The sequence below is a fragment of the Capricornis sumatraensis genome, chromosome 20 (genome assembly GCF_032405125.1).
Source record: "Capricornis sumatraensis isolate serow.1 chromosome 20, serow.2, whole genome shotgun sequence".
NCBI lineage: Eukaryota > Metazoa > Chordata > Mammalia > Artiodactyla > Bovidae > Capricornis > Capricornis sumatraensis.
Genome location: NC_091088.1, coordinates 57245545 through 57267626, shown reverse-complemented (window position 1 = coordinate 57267626; position 22082 = coordinate 57245545). Strand labels below are relative to the sequence as shown.

General features: G+C 49.2%; 1 protein-coding gene across 4 annotated transcripts; it reads left to right on the top strand.

Annotated features, from left to right (window-relative positions):
- Positions 1-8897: 8897 nt before the first annotated feature.
- Positions 8898-22082, top strand: PLAUR (plasminogen activator, urokinase receptor). 4 transcript variants are annotated; one of them, XM_068992045.1, is made up of 7 exons: positions 8898-8971; positions 9838-9948; positions 11333-11476; positions 17250-17420; positions 18175-18300; positions 19729-19875; positions 20774-22081. In XM_068992045.1, exons 1-7 carry the CDS (start codon positions 8920-8922, stop codon positions 21025-21027), a joined length of 1005 nt encoding a protein of 334 aa, XP_068848146.1. In that variant the 5' UTR covers positions 8898-8919; the 3' UTR covers positions 21028-22081. The 4 variants fall into 4 exon arrangements, with proteins under 4 accessions (XP_068848146.1, XP_068848145.1, XP_068848147.1 ...); XM_068992044.1 differs by having other exon boundaries at positions 17250-17402; positions 18166-18300; positions 20774-22078; XM_068992046.1 differs by lacking the exon at positions 18175-18300 and having other exon boundaries at positions 17250-17414; positions 20774-22082.

Here is a 22082-nt window from a genome sequence, read left to right as displayed (position 1 = left end):
CTGCTGCTGCTAAGTCGCTTCAGTCATGTCCAACTCTGTGCGACCCCATAGACGGCAGCCCACCAGGCTCCCCCGTCCCTGGGACTCTCCAGGCAAGAACACTGGACTGGGTTGCCCTTTCCTTCTCCATACCTCTTGTACAGTTTGGTACAAACCCCTTGTACAGTTCCCTGTAATTACAAACGGCTGCGGTGAAGAACGTAGGTACAGAGTTCCGCGTTCCCAGAAGCGGTGAAGTGGTTTTGCAACATCAGGAGAGTTTTCTACATTGTAAATTTGAGAGCAATTGCCAAACGCCCGTCTGTTTACACTCCTGTCAGTAGTGTGGGGAGTGCCCATTTCCCCATAGACTCCCTAGCTTTGTGCATCATCCAGGTGTTTTATTTTTGCCGACCTTAGGAGAAAGGGGTGTGGCAGGACACCATCCTGTGTGTGCTCAGCTGCATCCGACTCTTTTGCAGCCCCATGGACTGTATGCAGCCCGCCAGGCCCCTCTGTTCATGCGACTCTCCAGGCAAGAATACTGGAGTGGGTGACCATTTCCTCCTCCAGAGGATCTTCCCTACCTGGGGATTGAACCCGCATCTCCTGCATTGGCAGGCAGATTCTTAACCACTGGATTACCAGGGGAGTTTTGCCATTGTGTGTCTTCTTCCATCCTTTCCTAATTTTTTGTCAATTCACAGGAGCTATATCCATGTCCTGTGGCTGCCACACCAAAGTATCACAAACTGTGTGACTCGAAAGAGCAGAAATGTATTATCTTGCCATCTAGAGGCTGGAAGTCCAAAACGGAGGTGTTGACAGGACAGTGCTCTCTCCGCAACCAGTCAAGGGATCCTTTCTTGCCTCTTGGCAGCTTCTAGTGATTTGCTAGAAGTCTTTGGCTGGCAGTTTATAACTCCAATCTCTGCTTTCAGCATCACATGGGTCTTCTCCCTGGGTCTCTGTTGTCACATGACCACCATCTTATAAAGACGTCATTCACATTGGATTAGGGGACCACCCTACTCTACTACGGGTCTTCTCTGGTGGCTCAGACAGTAAGGAATCTGCCTACAATGCCGGAGACCCAGGTTCAACACCTGAGTCCAGAAGATCCCATGGAGAAGGGAATGGCTACCCACTCCAGTATCTCTTGCCTGGAGAAATCCATGCATGGACAGAAGAGCCTGGTGGGCGACAGTCCATGAGGTCGAAAGGAGTCGGACACGACCGAGTGACTGACACTTTTATTTTTCCTCTCCACTCTGACCTCATCTTAACTCATTACATCAGCAACAACATCCTTGTTTCCAAATAAGGTCACATTCTGAGTACAGGGAGTTAGAACTTCAGCATATCTTTTTCCTTGTTTGCTTCTTCTTTTTTTTTTTTTAAATAGGCACACCCTTCAGCCCCTGATTGGAGCTTTTAATCTATTAGCAATATGAACTCTCAGATCACAATGATTATTTCTGCTACTGTTACCTAAGTGGGGAAACGTAAGCTGCTAAGAGCAAGAGGTAGGAAAATCTTTCATTGCACAAACTCAGCAAATGTTTTTCCTCTGGCTCCCATCCTCTCTCCAGGCCACTGCAATGTCATGAAATCAGGGGGAAGCGTGGCAAAGAGGACTAATGGAGGCTGGTCTGGAAAGAGGCTGGGGGCTCCCCGCCCCTGGTTCTTGCCCCACCAGGACAGCACAGTAGTTACCCAAACCCAGTATGGTAGTTATAAGTGTGAGCCGCAGAGCCTTGGGTCCAAATCCTGACTCTGTACTTACAAGTCATCACAGGCAGGTAACTTAACCTCTTACGTGTGCCCAGTCCCTAAGTCGTGCCCCACTCTTTGCAACCCCGCAGACTGTAGCTCACCAGGCGCCTTTGTCCATGGGATTCTCCAGGCAAGAATACTGGAGTGGGTTGCTATTTCCTCTTCCAGGGGATCTTCTAGACCTCCAGGAGCTCTAATCCACGTCTCTGTCTCCTGCATTGTGGGTGGATTTTTTTTACCGCTGAGCCACCTGGGAAGTCCAATAACCTCTGGTATTCATTTGTGATTGTTGCCATAATAAATTACCACCAACTTACTGCTTTAAAGCAAAAGGAATATATTCTCTTACAGCACAGGAGGTTGAAAGTCTGAAATGAGTTTTTTTACACGTAATTGCACATTTATATATTCATTTATATTTATTTATACTTTATATCTTTTATTTATGGACTGCGCTGGGTCTTAGTTGCAGCATGCAGGATCTTTAGCTGCAGCATACGGGATCTAGTTCCCTGACCAGGGTTGGAAACAGGGCTGCCTGCATTGGGAGGGCAGGCTTAGCCACTGGACCACATGAGAAACCCTTGAAATGAGTCCTAAGGGGTCCAGACCAAGGGGTTAGCAGGATGGCACTCCCTCCAGAAACTGTAGGGGCTCAGTGATCTCTTTGCCTTTTTTTTTTAGTAGTGAGAGCTGCCCCTCTTCGATTCCTTGGTTTGTGGCCCCTTCCTCCATCTTCAAAGCCAGAAGCAAAAGGTCTTCTTTCTCTGACCCCAGTTTCCTTCCCTCTGTCTGTAGTCGCCTGCCTCCCCTGGCTCCCCTCTATGCTGACACTTGTGGTTACACGTAGGGCCCACTCAGATCTTCAGGATAAGGGATGTCCCCACCTTAAGCTCCCTGACTTAGTCGCATCTGCAGAGCCCCTTTGTTCACATGAGGTAACATCACAGGTTACAGAGCTTAGGACCTGTATCTCTTGGGAGGTCATTGCTCAGCCTAAGGCAAGAGATAGATGCGTGCCTCCCTCCTGCCCAGGGTAAAGTGATTGAAGATTCATCCCCTGTGGGCTGAAACTCCAAGAGGAGAATAGCAGGACAATTAAGAGAGGAGGTCAGGCCCTGCCTAGACCACACATTTCTTTTTCTCAAAGTCAGGAGATTGCTCCTTGGAGGCCAAAGGGGAGTTACGACAACAGATATTCTCTACTCATACACATTTTTGGTAGAATTCATCTTGGCTAAGAGATGCGTGTGCACACATGGGAAGATCCTAAGACGCATCACCTACGGACTGTGAACCAGTCCAGTCAAAATGATCGGCCAAAGGAAACCCGGAAGAAGTGCCCCATGAAAGTAATTCAAACTGCACGAAGGTGCAACTCAAGAACTCTCTCTCTGAGTCCCTCCGCGTGCCTCTCCACACATACTGTACTCTTTTTCCTCTTAATAAATACTTGACCTGCGTCACGACTTTCTGTCTTGGTGGAAATTATTTTCTGCAGAGCCAAAGGGCCAGGACCCTTGTCACTGACCACCGGTCTAGTGGCTAGGATCTGGTGCTCTCACCGCCGCGACCTGGCCTCAGTGTCTGGCTGGGAACCCAAGCCCCGTTCCAGGCTGTCTCGGGCCAAGGCCACCTGATCAAGCCTACTACACCTCTCGGAACCTCAGTTTCCTCAACTGTGAAACAGGGGATTGTGAGGATTCACCAGGTTATATAGATAAAGCACTCAGACCACTCCCTGCAAGGCTACAGAGCCCCGTCAAACCGAGAGGCGGAGGTCCTCATTCACAGCGTCCCGCTTTGGGCCTCAGTTTGTCTATCTGGAAAAGGGGGGGAAAGGGGTGTGGACTTCAGGGTCTCCCAGCTCTGCTGCTGCCGAGGATAGGTCCTCTTTTGCCCCTCATTTTTGTAGAGGAAAGGCGAGGGCCTGAGAGATGTCCCCCATCTGGGAGGTAGCCAGGCCAGGATGGGAAAGCCCATGTGTATTGCCTGTGAGGCCTCCTGGAGTTGGGAAGGTAATAGCTACAGCCCTACCTCCACCATCAGCCCAGGCCAGAGGGGGTCACTTCCTCAGTCAGATGGCAAGAGGCGGAGGGGATTACACACACACACACACACACACACAGAGTGTCTGTCAATCTGCCTCCACTTCTCTCTCTTTGAAGGCAGCAGAGGGTCCTTCTAGCAAACTCTGTTAATCTCTCTCTGCCTCTGTCCTGGGCTCTCAGCTTTGGTCTTCTTTTGCAATGAAAAAATATTTAATTTTGATAAAATGCATATAACATAAAATTTGTCATGTTAAGGGTACTATTCAGTAGCCTTAAATACATTCACATTGTTGTGCAGCCAATCTTCAGAATCTGGGCATTTAAAAAAATTTCTATTTTATATTGGACTATAGTTGATTTATAATGTTGTACTAATTTTAGTGGTACAGCAACATGATTCACTTATACCTATACACACATCTGGTCCCATCACGTCATGGTAAATAGATGGGGAAACAGTGACAGACTTTATGGGGGGGGGCTCCAAAATCACTGCAGATGGTGACTGCAGCTTACTCCTTGGAAGGAAAGTTATGACCAACCTAGACAGCATATTCAAAAGCAGAGACATTACTTTGCCAACAAAGGTCCGTCTAGTCAAGGCTATGGTTTTTCCAGTTGTCATGTATGAATGTGAGAGTTGGACTGTGAAGAAAGCTGAGTGCCGAAGAATTGATGCTTTTGACCTGTGGTGTTGGAGAAGACTCTTGAGAGTCCCTTGGACTGCAAGGACATACAACCAGTCCATCATAAAGGAAATCAGTCCTGAATATTCTTTGGAAGGACTAATGTTGAAGCTGAAGCTTCAATACTCTGGCCACCTGATGCGAAGAGCTGATTCATTTGAAAATACCCTGATGCTAGGAAAGACAGAAGGCAGGAGGAAAAGGCGACAACAGAGGATGAGTTGGTTGGATGGCATCACCCACTCAATGGACATGAGTTTGGGTAAACTCCAGGAGTTGGTGATGGACAGGGAGGTCTGGTGTGCTGCAGTCCATGGGGTCGCAAAGAGTCGGACATGACTGAGAGACTGAACTGAACTGCACTGAACTGATACATACATCTATTCTTTTTCAGTTTCTTTTCCCATTCAGATTATTACAGAGTACTGAACAGAGTTCCCTGCGCTATCAGTAAGTCCTGGCTGGTTATCTATTTTAAATATTGTTGTTGTTTAGTCACTAAGTCGTGTCTGACTCCTTTGAGAGCCCATGGACTGTATAGCCCGCCAGGCACCTCTGTCCATGGAATTTCTCAGGCAAGAATACTGGAGTGGGTTGCTATTTCCTTCTCTAGGGGCTCTTCCCGACCCAGGGACTGAACCGACATCTCCTGCATTGGCAGGAGGATTCTTTACCACTGAGCCACCAGAGAAGCCGTATTTTAAAGCGTGTGTCGAGTCTCTGCGTCCCTCTCCGATCTCCCCTGAGTCTGGCTGTGTTTGGCCCCTGGCGCTCTCCCTCTCTTCTCCTTTTCTGTCTGCCTCTATCTCTCGATCCCTCTCCCTCTATATTTCTGCAGGAGATTTTCCTCTCCCCAGCCCTGGGAACCCCCCGAAACCCTCTGGACCTCACCCAGGACCCCACAGGCAGGTAGGAGCGGGGTGAGGCCCACGTGAGTCAGAGGAGGAAGGAGCTGGCATTCCTGCGTTTTTGTTTTTTTTCTGGAACTGTCCACGTTCCAGCCTCCTGCCCTTCTCCTCCCATAACACGTCACTGGACCTCACAGTGTGTGTCACTTAGAACAAGTCAGAGACAGAGACAGCGAGGGAGAAAGAGCCAGAGACACAGAAGTGGATGACAGAGTCGGAGAGACAGGGAGAGACAGAGAAAAGGAGTGACTTCCCTGGTGATCCAGTGGCTGACTCCATGCTCCTAACACAGGGGGCCCGGGTTCAGTCCCTGATTGGGGACTGGATCCCACATGGTACAATTAAGAGTTCTCCTGCTGCAACTAAGACCTGGTGTAGCCAAATAAATAAATATTTAAAAGAAAGAAAGGAGCAAAACGGACATATTGAAAAAGACAAAGAGGGACTTGCCCCTGGCCATCCGGTGGTTACGACTGTGCTTCCACTGTGGGGGTGAGGTCCAGGAACTGTGGTACCATATGCTTCACAGCCAAACAAAAAAAAGACAAAGACACAGAAAGGGAGAGACAGATGGACAGATTTCAGAAAACTAGAGCAGTCTGGGGTGGGAGGATGGGAGGGCTCCGAGTTATTTCTCTGTCTTCAAATAAAAGAGGAACTCATAGTCCGTAGTGATGAGGTCATCCGGCCAGGAAGTGGTGGCGCCAGAACACACAGCTCCGTGAACTAACAAACCTGAAGCTACTCTTCACCGAGAGATGCTTCCACCCGCCCCAGACCCATTTCACAGCTGGGAAAAGCAAGGATCCATGGAGTGAAGCCACCTGCCCAGGGTCCCCCAGGAGCAAGGGGCTGAACTGGGTCTCAAGGCCACCTGGGCCAACACCCCGGCTTTCTATCTCCCCACCTCATCTGCATCAGTATCTCATTCAGTCTTCAAGCCAACCCCAAGAGGGCCTGAATTTTCCACATGAGGAGACTGACGCTTGGCGATGAGGATGTCGGTTGAGCTGTACTATCCTGCTGTCGTCAGCACGACAACTGCTGTCCTCGTGAGTCAACATGATAGTTCCACTTCCTGCCCTATCCTACCCACAGAGAGGAAACGCAGGACCAGGGTCTAGAATCTGGATCCAACAGGGATAACAGTGGCAGTGACTTTCTTATTGAGCACTTGCTATTATTATTATTACTGAGCACTTGCTATTATTATTATTACTGAGCACTTGCTATTATTATTATTATTGAGCACTAGCACAGCGCCAGGCACTGTGCAAGAATGTACACTTTTCTGTCTCTAGCTCACCAGCTGTGGGAGGGAGGCAATTAGCTTCCCTTTCCAGACAGGGGACTTGAGGCCCAGAGAGGTTAAGTAACCTGCCACACAGCTAGTGAGTAGCTGAAACTGGACCCCCCGCAGCCTGATCTCAGCCCCCACACTCTGAATCACTAGGTATACTGCCTCTTAGAAAAGAGAATTTCTTTGAGATTTTTCTTACCTTATTTTTTTTATTAATTCATTCATTTATTTTTGTCTGAACTGGGTGTTCGCGGCTGCACGTGGGCTTTCTCCAGTTGCAGAGATCCAGGGCTACTGTCTAGTTGTGGCCCTCGAGCTCAGTAGCTGCAGGGCTTGGGCTTAGTTGCCCCAAAGCATGTGGAATCTTCCTGGACCAGGGAATGAAGTCATGTTCCCTCCATTAGCAATCAGATTCTTAACCACTGGACCACAAGGGAAGTCCTTTTCTTATATTAAAGTGATTACCTTAAGGCTTTGATACATTAGTAAGAATAACAATAGTTTAATCATTATTGCAGTGGTAGAGATACCTGCTGCTTACTTACAGCCTACTACTGTGTCCCTCTTGATTCTGTTCCAGTTACACTGGCCTCTCTGCTGTTCCTAGGTCTCATCAGGCCCGCTCCCACACCAGGGCCTTTGTACTAACTGTTTCCTTTCCCTGGAACTCTTCCTGGACCATCTGTCTGAACGTCTATTCTCTCTGCATTCAGCCTCTGTTCAAATGTCACCTCCTCAAGAAAGCCCTCCAGGATTACCTGGCCTAAAACCAACCTCACCTCACTTGTACCCTGGCACCTCCTTCAGCCCGATTTGTTTTTCTGCATTTTACTTATCACAGTCTGACAGCGATAGACCAGGTAATACATAGTTACTCCCTGCTGTCACAAGGTCAGGGACATTTCTGCTGCGTCCACAGCTTCTGGACCAGTGCCTGGCAGAGAGCAGGTCCTTGGTAAATGTTGACAGAGGTTGTTGAGGCACTCCATGTGGGCCAGTGACCATTTCAGGCATTTAATTCTACCGCATTAAATTGCTCTGACTGGGAGGGAGAGGCTATTTCATGTTTTGTATTTTATTTTTCTCTTTTAAAAGCTTATTATGGGGACTTCCCTGGTGTTCCAGTGGCTAAAACTCCGGGCTCCCAAATTCAGGGAGCCTGGGTTCAATCCTTGGTCAGGGAATTAGATCCCACATGCTACAACCCAAAATCTCAGAGGTTTAGTGATATACGCAAGAGCGCACAGCTAATGACTAGCTGAAACTGGAACCCCCACAGTCTGGTCTCAGAGAAGACTGGAGATCCTGCATGCCAGAACTAAGACCCAGTGCAGCCAAATAAACATTAAAATACAGAAATAACTGTGACTCAGTGGTAAAGAATCTGCCTTCCAGTGCAGAGATTTGGGTTCAATCCCTGGGTTGGGAAGATCCCCCGGAGGGGGAAATGGCACCCCACTCCAGTATTCTTGCCTGGGAAATCCCATGGATAGAGGAGCCAGGTGGGCTACAGTCTGTGGGACTGCAACAAGTCAGACACGACTCAGCAACTAAACAATGATATTTTGCCTTTCTTTTTTTCCTAAAGTATTTTAAGGCAAATGCAACTGCAACAATGACATTCAGCCTCTAAATATTTCAGCATCTGTAGAATACAAGAACAAGTTTTCTGCATAACCACAAAACCATTGTCATAACAGCAATATCTGCTTCTTGGCTGAAATGTTTTAAAGTAAATTGGAGACACTGTATTATTTCACCCCCAAATATTTCAGCCGGCAGCTCTAAATGAAAAAGAAACTTTCCCATATAACCACGATCCTTCCTAACAAGACTAAGGAAAGCCTCGTAATATCTAATAGTCACAAAATTCCCGAAGGGATAAGTTTTAATTTAAAGAGTGAGGTCCCTTCCTCTAGGTGATGTGGCATTGAGAGAAAAGTGGAATTCACACCCAGGCAATCCGGGGATAGCTGTGACTACCGCCAACGTGAGTCAGAGCAGGGTCAGCCCCCGTACCCCCAGCTAGCCACACCCTGGTAAAGGAAGCTTTTGAGGAAGGTCCGGGAGGGGTGGGGAGGGGAGGCGGGGGACGCATCTGGGGCTGACTCGCTCTTTCGCAAACTTCTGGGAGGAGCCCCCAGGGCCACAAAACTGTCTCCTTCCGGGGGCCAGACTGAGAGGCGCAGGGAGATCGCGAGCAGGAGCCACCGTCGGACATGGACCAAAAATCGCTGCTGCTACTGCTGTTGGTTCACACCTACATTCCAGGTAGGGGCAAGGTGCCCGGACCTCTAAGCTGGGGCCTGGGGTCTGACGGCGGGAAAGGGAGAGGGGAAGAGAGCTCAGAATCTGATGACTTGGAGAAGGAGGGCTCAATCCCCAGCCCCCACCCCACAATCAAATAATTCTCCGGTTCTCGGCGCCCCGCCCCCCGCGGTACAGAACCGGGCACACAGTAGCCGCTCAGGAAATCTTTATTGAGCAAAGGAGCTTAACGACAGCCATCATCTGGTGAATGCGCTCTTTATGCCGGACTCTCTTCTAAGATTCTTCCGTGCAACTTCCGACTGGGTGGGCAGAACTATTTTAACCCCTTTTTACGGAGAAACAGGCAAAGAGAAGTTAACTAACTGGTCCGAGGTCACATAGCCCGCCTTTGTAGGTGGGATTCTGAGTCGCAGTGGCTCCCACAGCCCCCTGCTCTCTATCAGATCCCTCCCCTCCGACCCCCGCCCCGCCGCACACACGCTCTTAAGACGGGGAGGACAGCGCCTCATTGTACACAAGGTCTAAAGAGAGTCAGGCTGAGTCGGGCAGAGCCAGGGGCCAGGGAAGCAGGGCTTGTACCGAGGCTCCTCCCCTTTCACTATACCCTAGCCGACGGGACCTCTTACCTCCTTTCTTTGGAAAATGGAAAACGGGTCGAAAAATGAAAGGAAGTTGAGTTGGAACTGCGAGGGCGGGGTGGGGGGGGTAGGAGTTGAGAGTTGGTTAGGTAATGAATAACTCAGAAAGTTTTCTGGACCGCGGGAGAATGAGTAATAACTCGGTAGGGGACTCGGAATTCGGAGCGGGCAAGGATCCTGGCTCAGAGCAATAACACCTCTTCTTTCGTCCCCTCCCTCTGCCCCCAGCCTCTTGGGGCCTGCGATGCGTCCAGTGTAAGAACGCAACGAGCTGCAGTGTTGAAGAGTGTGCTCCCGGTCAGGACCTCTGCAGAACCACGGTCCTGAGTGTGTGGGAAGGTGAGCTGGGGAAGGGAAAGCGAGGGACCGAGAAACCTTATCTCACGAGTTATCAGGGAAATACGCAAGAAAAAAAAAAAAAAAACGTGTTACTGAGACCCGTAACACGCCCACCAGATGGACGAGCGTTTAAGAATCTGACGGTACTGAGATCGATGAGGCTGTGGAACTGCGGGCTCTGCTGTTAGGGAGGTAAATTTGTTCATCCGCGGAACAGAGCCACGTGGCAATATCTGATACAAATAAAGATTAACATAGCCTACCAGCAGCAGTTAAACTTCAAGGAATGTAGAGACCCCAAAGAACCTTAGCCACACTTGCCTTGAGACACATGTGAAAGGATGTTCCTAGTCCTCATATTTGTGACCCAGAAAACTGGAGACTGAACTTAGGGTCAGCAGAGGAGAAACCTGTAAGTATAATCACACATTATACCCCCCCCGCCCCGGCAGCTGAAATGAAGGAACTGGGGCTGTCGGGGACTTCCCTGGTGGCTCAGATGATAGGGAATCTGCCTGACATGTGGAAGACCCAGGTTCAATCCCTGGGTTGGGAAGATCCCCTGGAGAAGGGAATGGCAACCCACTCCAGTATTCTTGCCCGGAGAATTCCATGGACAGAGGAGCCTGGAGGGCTACAGTCCATGGGGGTCACAGAGTCGGGCACGACTGAGCGACTAACACACACACACACACACACACACACACACAAGGCTGTAAGTATTAACCTGGATACATCTCAAAAATGTAAGATTGAAAGAGGGAAAAAAAGGCTTGTCGCAGAGTTGGACACTTTACTAGAAATAGTATTTAACAGTAAAAATAAGCAATAACATATATTCTGCATACACAGCGGTGAGAATTACTTATATCAGTGGTTGCCTTCAGACAGGGAATAAGAGAAATGGGATTTGGAGGAGGGCAGTAAGCAGGAGGCTTTAACTATCTTTTAAACTTGGTTTCTCTTTTTATTTTTTTTAAAATCTGAAACAAATATAACAAAATACTAATATTTTATAAAGTTTTGTGACTAGTGCACAGTATTTATTATATCATTCTCTTGTACTTTTTGGTAAGCTCAAAGCATTTTCCTTTAAAGATTCCTACTAGAGGCCTCTCTCTGTTAAGATCTCCAAGCTGGGAGGGAGGAGTTGATGGATCCAGAATGTCCCAGGTACAGTGTTGTCATTAAGAGAGAGTAGGCTTCTGGTATAGAGGTTGATGGGGAGGATGGGTAAGTCTAGAAAAGACAGAGTTGGACTCAATTAAGAGAAGAGGCCTGGCAGGGGTCGGTCCTGGGAGCAGGTGACTTTATAACCAGGAGTGTCAGAGGCTGGTTGGGTCCAGGGGAGTTTCTGGGGGTGACAAAAAGACATTCCTCATAGCCAGCAACAAGATGAATGTGATGAGAAAAGGCTGTACCCATCGGGACAAGACCAACAGGTCCATGAGCTATCGGGCTGGAAATCAGATCATCACCCTTTCAGAAGCCGTGTGCGGGTCAGACTTGTGCAACAAGCCCAACCCTGGTAAGTAGGGCAGCCTTTGCCATCCCCAACCTGAAAACATCCCCATCCCAGTCTTAACATCACCCTGGTCTTATCCCCAATCTGGGGCCACCCCAACCCCAGCTCCATGCCTTACCCCAGGACTGATCCCCCAGCTAAAACCTTTCCTTATCCTAAACAAATCTCCAACCTGACTCCATTTCCATCCCCAACCCCAATCCCTTCCCCAACTTCATTTTATCCCCAACATTCTCCAAGTCAAACCCATCCTCCTCCTGAACACATCTCTAATCCCATCCCCCAATCAATCTCAGCTCATCTCAAACTGTCACTGGCCCCACTCCCAACTACAGACTCATCTCATCCTATCCCATCCCGCACTGCTTGTGTGTCTCTGTGTGTGTGGTTGTCATTTATAAGATACATCACCGGCCTTTAAGAAGCTGTGTATACATGCACCCATTTCAGTGGTGGGTGAGTTATCTCACTGACAATTTGCCATCTCATTTTTCTCATGGGACAGGAGATGGTTCAGGCAACAGATGCTTCATATCTTAGCAAGGGACCAAGATACAAAGACCAGTGATGCCAGCGACTCAAAGTCCTTAAAGGAAGTCAAAAGAGGAGGGAGCCAGACAGGCTGCCATGGGCTGGTAAAGTTCCCTAGACTCAATTCTTGAGTTGGGCGATGAAAAAAGAATGTGAAGAAACTTTTGCAAGGCTTTTTGTAGAGTTTCGTGACTTTAGGTGCTGGTCCGTCAGTGTAAGAAGAAGACTTAGAAAGGCTCAAATTCCTCCGAATTCTCACAGGAGAGGAAGGATAGGAAGGAGGAGCCCATGGTGCTGGGGAGAAAGGAAATGTGTTAAGACCAGTCCAGTCACAGTGATATCAGTCAACAGAGCGCCTGCGTCTGCACTCAGTTTTACCCTTGTTTTTCATCTGCCCTGATTCTGCTAGCTTTTCACTGATCCCGACCTCAAACTTTCATCCCTTGGTGGGAATTGAATCAGATGTTTATTTTCAAGGAAGTGACAAGAGAGAGGATGTTGGTTTCCTCTTTCTGTTAGATGTGCCAAAGGAAAGCAGTAACCGTTGAGTCTCAGGAACACTTGTAATCAGTGATAACAACCAAAATAGTTAACAGCACTGGTCAGTGCAGAGGACATTGACCAGTCGGGACCTATTTCCCTCAAGGCCTCCTTCTGGGCCTGGTGTTTCCTCTTTAGGGGATCTTGGGGACATAGGGATTTTAATGGGCTTCCCAGGGGGCGATAGTGGTAAAGAACCCACCTGTCAATCAGGAGATGTAACAGACATGGCTTCAATCCCTGGATCGGGACGATTCCCCAGAGGAGGAAATGGCAACCCATTTTTCTTGCCTGAAGAATCCCATGGACGCAGGAGCCTGGTGGGTTACAGTCCATGGGGTCACAAAGAATCAGACACAACTGTTCTTCTGTGATGCTGGGGACATAGCAATGGCCAAGGCAGCCTTGAGCCCTGCCCCTCTGGGGCTCATAGTCCGGTAATGTGTGTATATATGGCAGGGGTGGGAGGCGGGGAGAGGGCAGGATAGACCATCACCAAACAGTGACTGCCCTGCCCGCAGTCAGAGCTGGGATCAAGGAAGCACAGAGAAAGGTGTCAGGACCCTGACAGAGAAAACAGACCGGAGAGGTCAGAGCTGTAATAGGGAAGCACAGTCCAGAATCATCAGGGCTGAGATGGGGCAAACAGAGAGCAGGGAGTGATCAGAGCTGGGATAATTATGAGGAGGGGCTGTAGGACCCTAGAGGAGATAAATGACTCAGGCCAGAGGAGGTTTTCTCTAGAAAGCGACAGCTAAGCTGGGTCTTGAGGGAGGAGGAGTCAGGCTGTTAAAAAGACGGTAGAAAGGGTTTTTCCAGACAGAAGGAGCAACAGATACAAAAGCAACAGAAGACAGTGAAACTAGCGTGGCTGGAGGAAGGACAAGATGGGGCAAGAGGAACTGATGAAATTGGCAAGGTCACGTTATACAAGGCCCTCTAGACAGTCGTGGGGAATATGGACTTCATCTGAGGAGCACTGGGAGGTCCTGAAAGGCTGCAGGGTCACCATCGGATCTGTGTTTATGCACAAGTTATTCTGACCTCCGGCTTCCCAGGTGGCACTATTGGTAAAGAGCCCAGCTGCCAGTGCAGGACATGTAAGAGATGTGGGTTCAATCCCCGGGTCGGGACGATCCCTTGAAGGAGAACGTGGCAGCCCACTCCAGTATTCTTGTCTGGAGAATCCCACGGACAGAGGAGCCTGGCGGGCTATACAGTCCGTTAGGTCGCAGAGAGTCGGGCAAGACTGAAGTGACTTAGCAGGCACGAATTCTGACCTCAGAGTGGAAGACAGATTGGAAGGAAGAAATGATAGAGGGAAGGTAGATTGCTGCTAAGTCGCTTCAGTCATGTCCGACTCTGTGCAACCCCACAGATGGCAGCCCACCAGGCTCCCCCGTCCCTGAGATTAGGGGAGACCAACCTGGAGGTGTGTGAGGTTGTCCAGATAAAGAAGGGAGTGTACGACTTCCTTGGCAATCCAGTGGTTAAGACCTCATGCTTCCACTGCAGGGGATATGGGCTCAGTCCTTGGTCAGGGAACTAAGATTCCACGTGCCACGTGGCGTGGCTAAAAACAAAAAAAGAAGAAGACAGTGTCTGTCTGATCAGCAGATGGAGAAAAGTGGATGGATTTAAGAGCTATTTAGCAGGCAGATAAGCACAACTTAATGATGGGTTAGATGGTGAGGGCAGGTATGCAGTTCTGGTCTCGTGGAGTTACTTGTCTCAGACCAACTTCCCCCCCCCACAAAACCGCCCCCGACTATCTACCACCAATGATAGCTACAAAAGCTGGATAAATTATAAACAATCATTGAAGTCACTCAAGAGCAGCAGATGCAGAGAGGCAGTAAAGGTGCTCCAATCCTTGAAATAAGGGAAGCACAGAAGTTGAATTCCAGAGACAAGCTGGCTTTTCCCTTGAGTGCACCTGCCAACTCACTGCTCTGGAAGGGAAGTGGAACGCAGATAGAAAGAGATTGTCGCTAGACTGAGAAGGCAGAGGTTGAAACCTGGGGCTGCCAGAGTGTCTGGAAAACGAGAAGTAAAATCGTGGAATGCATGGAACCACAGGAAAGGGAGTCCCCAAATCTGCAGATTTCCTTCAAGTCATTGGCGAGCCGTATGTGCATAGCATTAGGCTCCAAGAAACTCTACAGAAAATAGTATCTGGGAAACTACAGAACTGAGCAGGAATTCCAGCGAGCATGTGATGCTGGGAGACTGAAGCTGCCAAATTGGAAAGAAAAGTCTCAGGCTTTCCTCTGAGACCACACCCCAAGAATAAGGGCAAAACCAGAAACTGACCAGCCCCGGTCAGTAAAGAATCTGCCTGCAATGCAGGAGACCTGGGTTCGATCCCTGGGTTGGGAAGACCCCCTGGAAGAGGACATGGCCCTCCAGCCTGAAGAATCCCTGTGGACAGAGGAGCCTGGTGGGCTGCAGTACATGGGATTCACAAAGAGTCAGACATGACTGAATGACCTAAGCACCGCACAAAAATGCCTACATCCAGTTCCTACGGGAAGAAAACCTAATCTCTCTTTGGCAGAAGATAAAATCATTTAAAGCTTTACAAGTTGTTATCTATGTCTGGCATCTAACCAAAACATACAAGGTATCCTGAAGAAAATAAACAGGACGAACTGACTGGGGAAACCAAGAGAAAAATCCCACAACAGAGACAGACTTGTCGTGAATCTGATGTTGGAGTTATTAGACAGGGGAGGTCTAAAATAGCTATGATCAATATCTTCAAGAAAATAGAGGAAAGGATAATTTTTAGCAGAAATCTGGAATCCATTTTAAAATGAGTCCAACAGGAAATAGAGAACAGGGTCTAACGTTAAGAACTCAATAGAATATGCTTAATGGAGATCAGAAGCAATATGGCAAAAGGATTACAGAAGATAGGGAAGTCGGGGTGTTTAGATTGATGCCTAGATATGGAAGAGCAAGGAGCCTGCCAAGTGTCTACCCTGGGAGGCCAGATGGGGCCGCCTCAGAGACATGGAATTCAGGAGAAGCAGCAGTTTGGAGAAGACGGAGAGTCGTGTTGGGCCCGGCAGAGATTCAGGTGTTTGACAGATAGCCAGGGGACCGCCAGCAGGCCCGTGGGCGTACAGGTGTGGAGTGCAGAGGAAAGTCTTGCCTGGAGAGAGGTTCGTGATTTCTCCGCAGATAGGTGGAGATGAAGCAATGTCAATGATAACATCCAATGGGAGAGAGTATATACCATGAGAAATGAAAAAAGGACCTCAGACAGAGCCTGGGTATCATCCACATTCAGAAGAGCAACATAAGAAGGAGAGCTCACGAAGGAGACCCATGGGTGACGTGAGACAGCTATGTTGGCAATGATGGCAATTTGTATTTTCATTTTCATGGTGGTTCATATGAGAAGACGTGGGCTGTTGGAGAAGACGTGGGTTGTTGGCCTTTTAAGTTATTTTTCTTTGGGGAGGGGGTGGGGAAGGTTTGGCGTTGAAGGTAAGTGCTTCACCTAATTACAGCTGCTGGCCTGCCGGCTAAGTGTCTTGGCTGAGAGAGCCCTCTAATTTCTCTAAGACTTGGCTCAAACTCAACCTTGGATATCTGGGGTCAGGAAGGAGAGGGCATGCCAGGCTTGGGGATGGTGTGAGCCAAGGTCTGGGCAGAGGAATGACTCTGGTGTTTCCAGGAAAAACTAATTCATCCACTTGGCCTGGACGGGAAGGTCCATGTGAGAGGCAAAGTTATCACAGATTAGTCAAGTGAGACTTTGACGTATGACATGAGTGGGAAGCCCTATTGCTGCAGGACCTCCTTGACGGTTCAGTGGTTAAGACTCCGTGCTTGCAGTGCTCAGAGGGCGGGTTTCATCTTTGTTCGGGGAACTAAGATCTCCTACGCTGGTAGCACAGCCAAAAAATAATAATAACAATTAATTAATATTTATTGACTATTTTATCTGGCCCTGGCCCTGTGCTGGGTCATGTTGGCACACAAGATAGCCCAGGCTCTACCTGGAACTTAGTACAAACAGAGATGATTCAAAATAGACAGAACGGGGATTGGAGAGCCCAGAGGGGCACCTAATCCAGCCTGGGAGGTCAAGGAGGGCTTCTTGGAGGAGGTAAAAACTAGGGAAGACGACTCCTGAAGAACGAGTAGGAGATAGGGAAATCAGGGAGCCGGGTAAAGTGTTGTGCAGAAGCAAAGGCTGGGTGGGAGTCAGCACTTACACTTGGGGTCTGAGGGAAGCTGCTATAGGGTCTGAGCAGATGGGGGAGAGAAAGGAGGCAGGAAGGGTGGCCTGGAGCCTGTCTTTGATGGGCCTTGAATGCCACCCTGAGTTTCTTGGATTTTATTCTGAGGGCACTGGAGACCCATGCAAGAGTTGAGCAGAGGAGAGACTGGGTTCGATTTGAGTATTAGAAGCATCCTTCTAGGGCCATGTGGGAGGCACTGGGGTGGAAAGGGCAAGAATGGAAACCAGGAGGCCAGGGGGGAAGCTGGTATTGAAGGAGGTCTGACCTGGTCGTGGAGCTGGAAAGGAAGGGATGGCTCCTAAGAAGATTTAGGAGATAGGACGGGCAGAACTTGTTGACTGGCTGAAGAGTGGGATAAGGAAGAACTGATGTGCAGGTGAGTCCTCTAGCAAGATAGGTCTCTAGGACTCCTCCCGTGGGGTCTCACCCTCCTGCTCCTCCCCAAACAGGCCCAGATGCTACTGTTTCCAGAAACCGCTACCTTGAATGTGCTTCCTGTGCCTCGACAGACCTCACCTGTGAGAGGGGCTGGGACCAGAGCATGCAATGCCTCAAATCTCGAGATCAGTGCGTGGATGTGATAACCCACCGGAGCCTGAAAGGTGAGCCCCAACGTGCCAGCAACTCCCCTTCCCAGCTTTGTTCTTCCCAAAGGCTGCACTTAACAACAACCCCCCAAATAACAGGAAGGTAAGCGAGGTATAAAGTTAGTACTCACACAGGAAGCCCAGTGATGGGAAGTCTAGGGCCACTGAGACAGTTCTACAGTCACCAGATGGCTTCTCGTTTCTTACATGTTGCTTCCATTTGCAAGACTGCCTCATGGTCCAAGATGGTTGCCTGAGCACCAGACCTCGTGCCCCAAAGAAGGGGCAAAAGGGGGGTGGCCCTGCTTTTGTAAAGCTTCTCCTTTCTGCAAGTCCCATAAGCCTTTTTACTTAGATCATATTGGCCAGAACTTAGCCACATGACTATGCCCATGTGTGCATGCTAAGTCACTTCAGTCATGTCTGACTCTTGGCTACCCTGTGGACCGTAGCCCGCCAGGCTCCTCTGTCCTTGGGAGTCTCTAGGCATGAATACTGGAGTGGGTTGCTGTGCCCTCCTTCAGGGGACTTTCCCGACCCAGGGGTCTAACCCGCATCTCTTATGTCCCTTGCATTGCCAGGCGGGTTCTTTACCACTAGTGCCACTTGAGGAGCCCTGACTATACCCATGGAGGCTGGAATCTGTGTCTCTTGGTTGGATGTATGGCTGCCCCTCATACAGTGAGAGTCCTATAGTGAAGGATGAAGCAGAAGATGGACAGGTGACCAATTCAGTCCCAGCTCCTCAGCAACAGTCTGACCTCCTCTGTCCCCACAGAGAATCCAGAGGATGAGCGCCACATGAAAGGCTGCGGCATCCTTCCTGGCTGCCCAGGCCCCACCGGATTCCACAACAACCACACCTTCCACTTCCTGCGGTGCTGCAACACCACCAAATGCAATGCGGGCCCAGGTGAGGGGGCAGGGGACCTGGCACAAGACCTAGGACTGGGGGCAGAGAGGTGCATTCAGGCTGGTTGCTCACAGGCAAACCCCTCCACTCTGCTTTCTCCTCTGGAAAAAAAAAAAAAAAGGACCTATTAAGCCCTTTCTCAAGAAAGATTTTGTGGGAATTCAAGGAGACCATCAAAGCCTCACCAAGACCTGTGCTTTACGCTTCTACATCTTCTTGAACCCTTCCACTGCTCACCACGCTGGACCCAGCCATCATGGCCTCTCACCTAGATTGTTGCAATGACCTTGCTGCCCCTCCTGCTCCCCTTCAGCCTACATTCAACACAGCAGCAAGAGTGATTTTTTTTTTTAATGTAAATCAAAGCATGTCCCTCTTCCTCAAACATTTCGATGCCTTCCACTTGCTTTTAAAATGCTGTCCGAAGCTTCTATTATGCTGTCTGTAACCCAGCATGTGTCTGCCTCATTGCCTTTGCACATACAGTACCCTCCACCGGGAACACATCTCCCCTAGGAGTTTACCTGGCTGGCTATTTCTCCTTCATCAGGTCTCAGCTTTAGAGCATCATCCTCAGGAAAGATGTCCCTAACTCTGCCCTTCCAAGTATAATCTAGACCCTTTGTGTTACTCTGTCTCTGCAAACAGGACTTTCGATGGTGATGGAAATTTCTGCATCAGTATTGCCCAATAGAGTAGCCTCTACTACATATGGCTACTGAGCAGTTGAACTGAATTTTGGATTTCATTCCATATTCACTTTAGTGTCAGTGTAAACAACCACAGGTGGCTAGTGCCTATCATATGGGACAGTGTGGCTCTATTATTTATTTGTTATTTCTTTTTATGGCCGCACTGGATCTTTGTTGCTACCCATGGGCTCTCTCTAGCTGCAGAGAGAGGGCTACTTTCTAGGTGCAGTGTGTGGGCTTCACATTGCAGTGGCTTCTGTTGCGGGGCACGGGCCCTAGGGCACGCGGGGTTCAGTAGTCGGTGGTTCTCCAGCTCTAGAGCCCAGACTCCAAAGCTGTGGCCCCCACGCTTAGTTGCTCCGCGGCACGTGGGATCTTCCTGGACCAGGGATCAAACCCAGGTACCCTGCGTTGGCAGGTGGATTCTTAACCATTGGACCACTAGGGAAGTCCAGGGACAGTGTAGCTCTAAATCGTAAGTTCTCTGAAGGCAGGGACTGTTTCGCCTTATCCAGAGTCTAGGCAGGTGAGGGTTCGTGGGGAGATTTCTGTCACAAGCCTCAAAGAACCACCCCCGCAACCCTCACCCCTGCCCAAAGAGGGTGCTGTTCCAAGGTCTGACCACAAGGGAGCGCCATGACATCTCTGGCTGAGAAGGGGGAGTCCTGGAGACCTAACGGTGGGAAACCCTTCGGGCTAATTTCCTTGGTTTCTCTGTCACTGATCTTCTCCCAAGTCCTGGAGATTCAAAACCTGCCACCAAACGGCTTGCAGTGTTACAGCTGTGAGGGGAACAGCGCCCACAGGTGTTCCTCTGAAGAAACTTTCCTCATTGACTGCCGCGGCCCTATGAATCAATGTCTGGAAGCGACAGGCACTAAAGGTGAGGATACTTGGATGCTTGAGGGGGGTGGGGAGTTGTGTGTGTGTGTGTGTGGGGGGTTCTGCAAGAGGTAACCTCCTATGAAACTGGACTTAATTGAGGTGGATCGTCTTGTTGGAAAAGGTAGGACTTCCTTCAGGAGGGTGCAAAGTGTAGCAAGGACTTAGGACTCCTTCATTAGGAAGTGGGTATCTGCACTACAGACAAGTGGATTTATTTGTGGGGGAGTGGAGCTTCCGTGGGTGGGTGGGACTTCTGTGGACCTCATGAGATTCCATCCTGAGGTGTCCGGGGCGGGTTCCTCTATTCCAGAGCTTTTCAAACTTTGGGGTCTCAAAATTCCTTGATGCTCTTAAAACTTACTGTTTATGTCAGTTACGTCTGTAGCTATTTACTGCATTAGAAATGAAAACCAAGAGACTTTAAAATGTACTTATTCATTTTAAAAGAACAATTGAAAACTCATGACATGTGAACATATTTTTATGGGGGAAAAGAAAAGGAGATATTTTCCAAAAGGAAAAAAAGTGAGCGAGAAGATGGACATTGTTCTTTGCAATCTCTTTACTGTCTGGCTTCATAGAAGACAGCTGGACCCTCATATCTGCCTCTGCATTCAGTCTGTTGCAAGATCACATGCCCTTGGGTTTCTAGGAAACCCCTTGTGAGAGAAAAAACAGAAAAAAGGCAAGTGAGGTTGTAGCATTATTATGAGAATAATTTTGACTTCACAGAGCCCCTGGAAGGGTCTGAGGGAAAGCCCAGGCATCCCTGCACCCGGCTTAGACCGGCTGCTTTTCCAGGTGGCACCCACCACGAGGTGGCGCGTCATGCAGTGAGAATTCCAGTTTCCAGTCCCCAGAACTCGGAGTCTCACATGGTCCTTCTCTCTCTTCAGGACTGAGGAACCCAAGCTACACCATCAGAGGCTGCGCAGCCCCCTCGTGGTGCCAAAGCCTCCACGTGGCTGAAGCCTTCGACCTCACCCACGTCAACGTCTCTTGCTGTACTGGAAATGGCTGTAACCACCCAGCCAGGGACGCCCAGCCCCGCAAGGGGGGTGCCCCCCAGACCAGCCCTGCCCACCTCGGCTTCTTTGTCAGCCTGCTCTTGACTGCCAGACTTTGGGGAGCCACTCTCCTCTGCACTTGAACCCCACATTCCCACCACACTGGCTGGATCCAGGGGACCCCTTTGCCCTTCTCTCAGTTCCCAGCCCTACCAACTTACTGTGTGACCTCAGCCCAGTGGGCTGCCCTCTCTGGGCTTCAGTTTTCCCAGCTGCCCAGAGAGAGAGCTGTGAGAACCAGAGGAAAAAAGCTAGCAAAAGGCTGCCGGCCAGCAGGAGAGAGCTCATGTGATTATTGATAGTGTTGTGGCTATTGTTATTATTAATTAATATTTGTTTTATTTAATATTTTATACCGAAATATAAGTTCAGTATTAAAGTATGAAAAATAAGATTTTTGAACCAGTGGACAAGGCCGCATCTGCCCTTCTCCAGAGAGGATGAATGAGGGGGGTGCCACCTTTTCACAGGCCCCTGGAATTAGGGGGTCATATTGTAGGACCCAGGCATTAGAGACCCCGGCCTTGGGAGCTGTCCCACGCAGCCTTCCACCCAAAGCCACCTCCACATCTATTTCTGACCTCCAAATGCAACTTTCCAACTCACTGACCCAAGCATTAACCTTCCAGTCTCTTCTCCCGCATCCAAAGGTCAAGACTATTTTGTTGCTCTAAAGGGACATGTCTGCATTTCCTAGGGGGCTCTGAGACAGGAGATGAATAGGAGATGGCTCCTGGGAGCCCTGCCATGAGGACTAAGGACAGGACCTCATACCCCTGCTGCTCTGTGGGCAGGAGATAAAGGCTGGGCTATATTTCCTAGGATGCTCTCAGGCCAACTGAGAAAAAGCCAGAACTACCATTTCTTTTGTTTCTTTTTTTAATTTATTTTTTGTGAAAACTACCATTTCATTGGTACTCTTTGACCACAACATGGCAGAATTCATGTTTTCCATGGTTTGCTGAGGCAAGCCTGCAGAGACAAAATTGTTTCCCTGGAATGCTATGAAGAAAAAGAACATTTTCCATGGTATCTGGGGGCAGGTGGAGGACAGAGTTTCTTTTCTCTTCTCAATTTTTATTTTATATTGGAATATACTTGATGAACAATGTTGTGTCAGTTTCAGGAGTACAGCAGT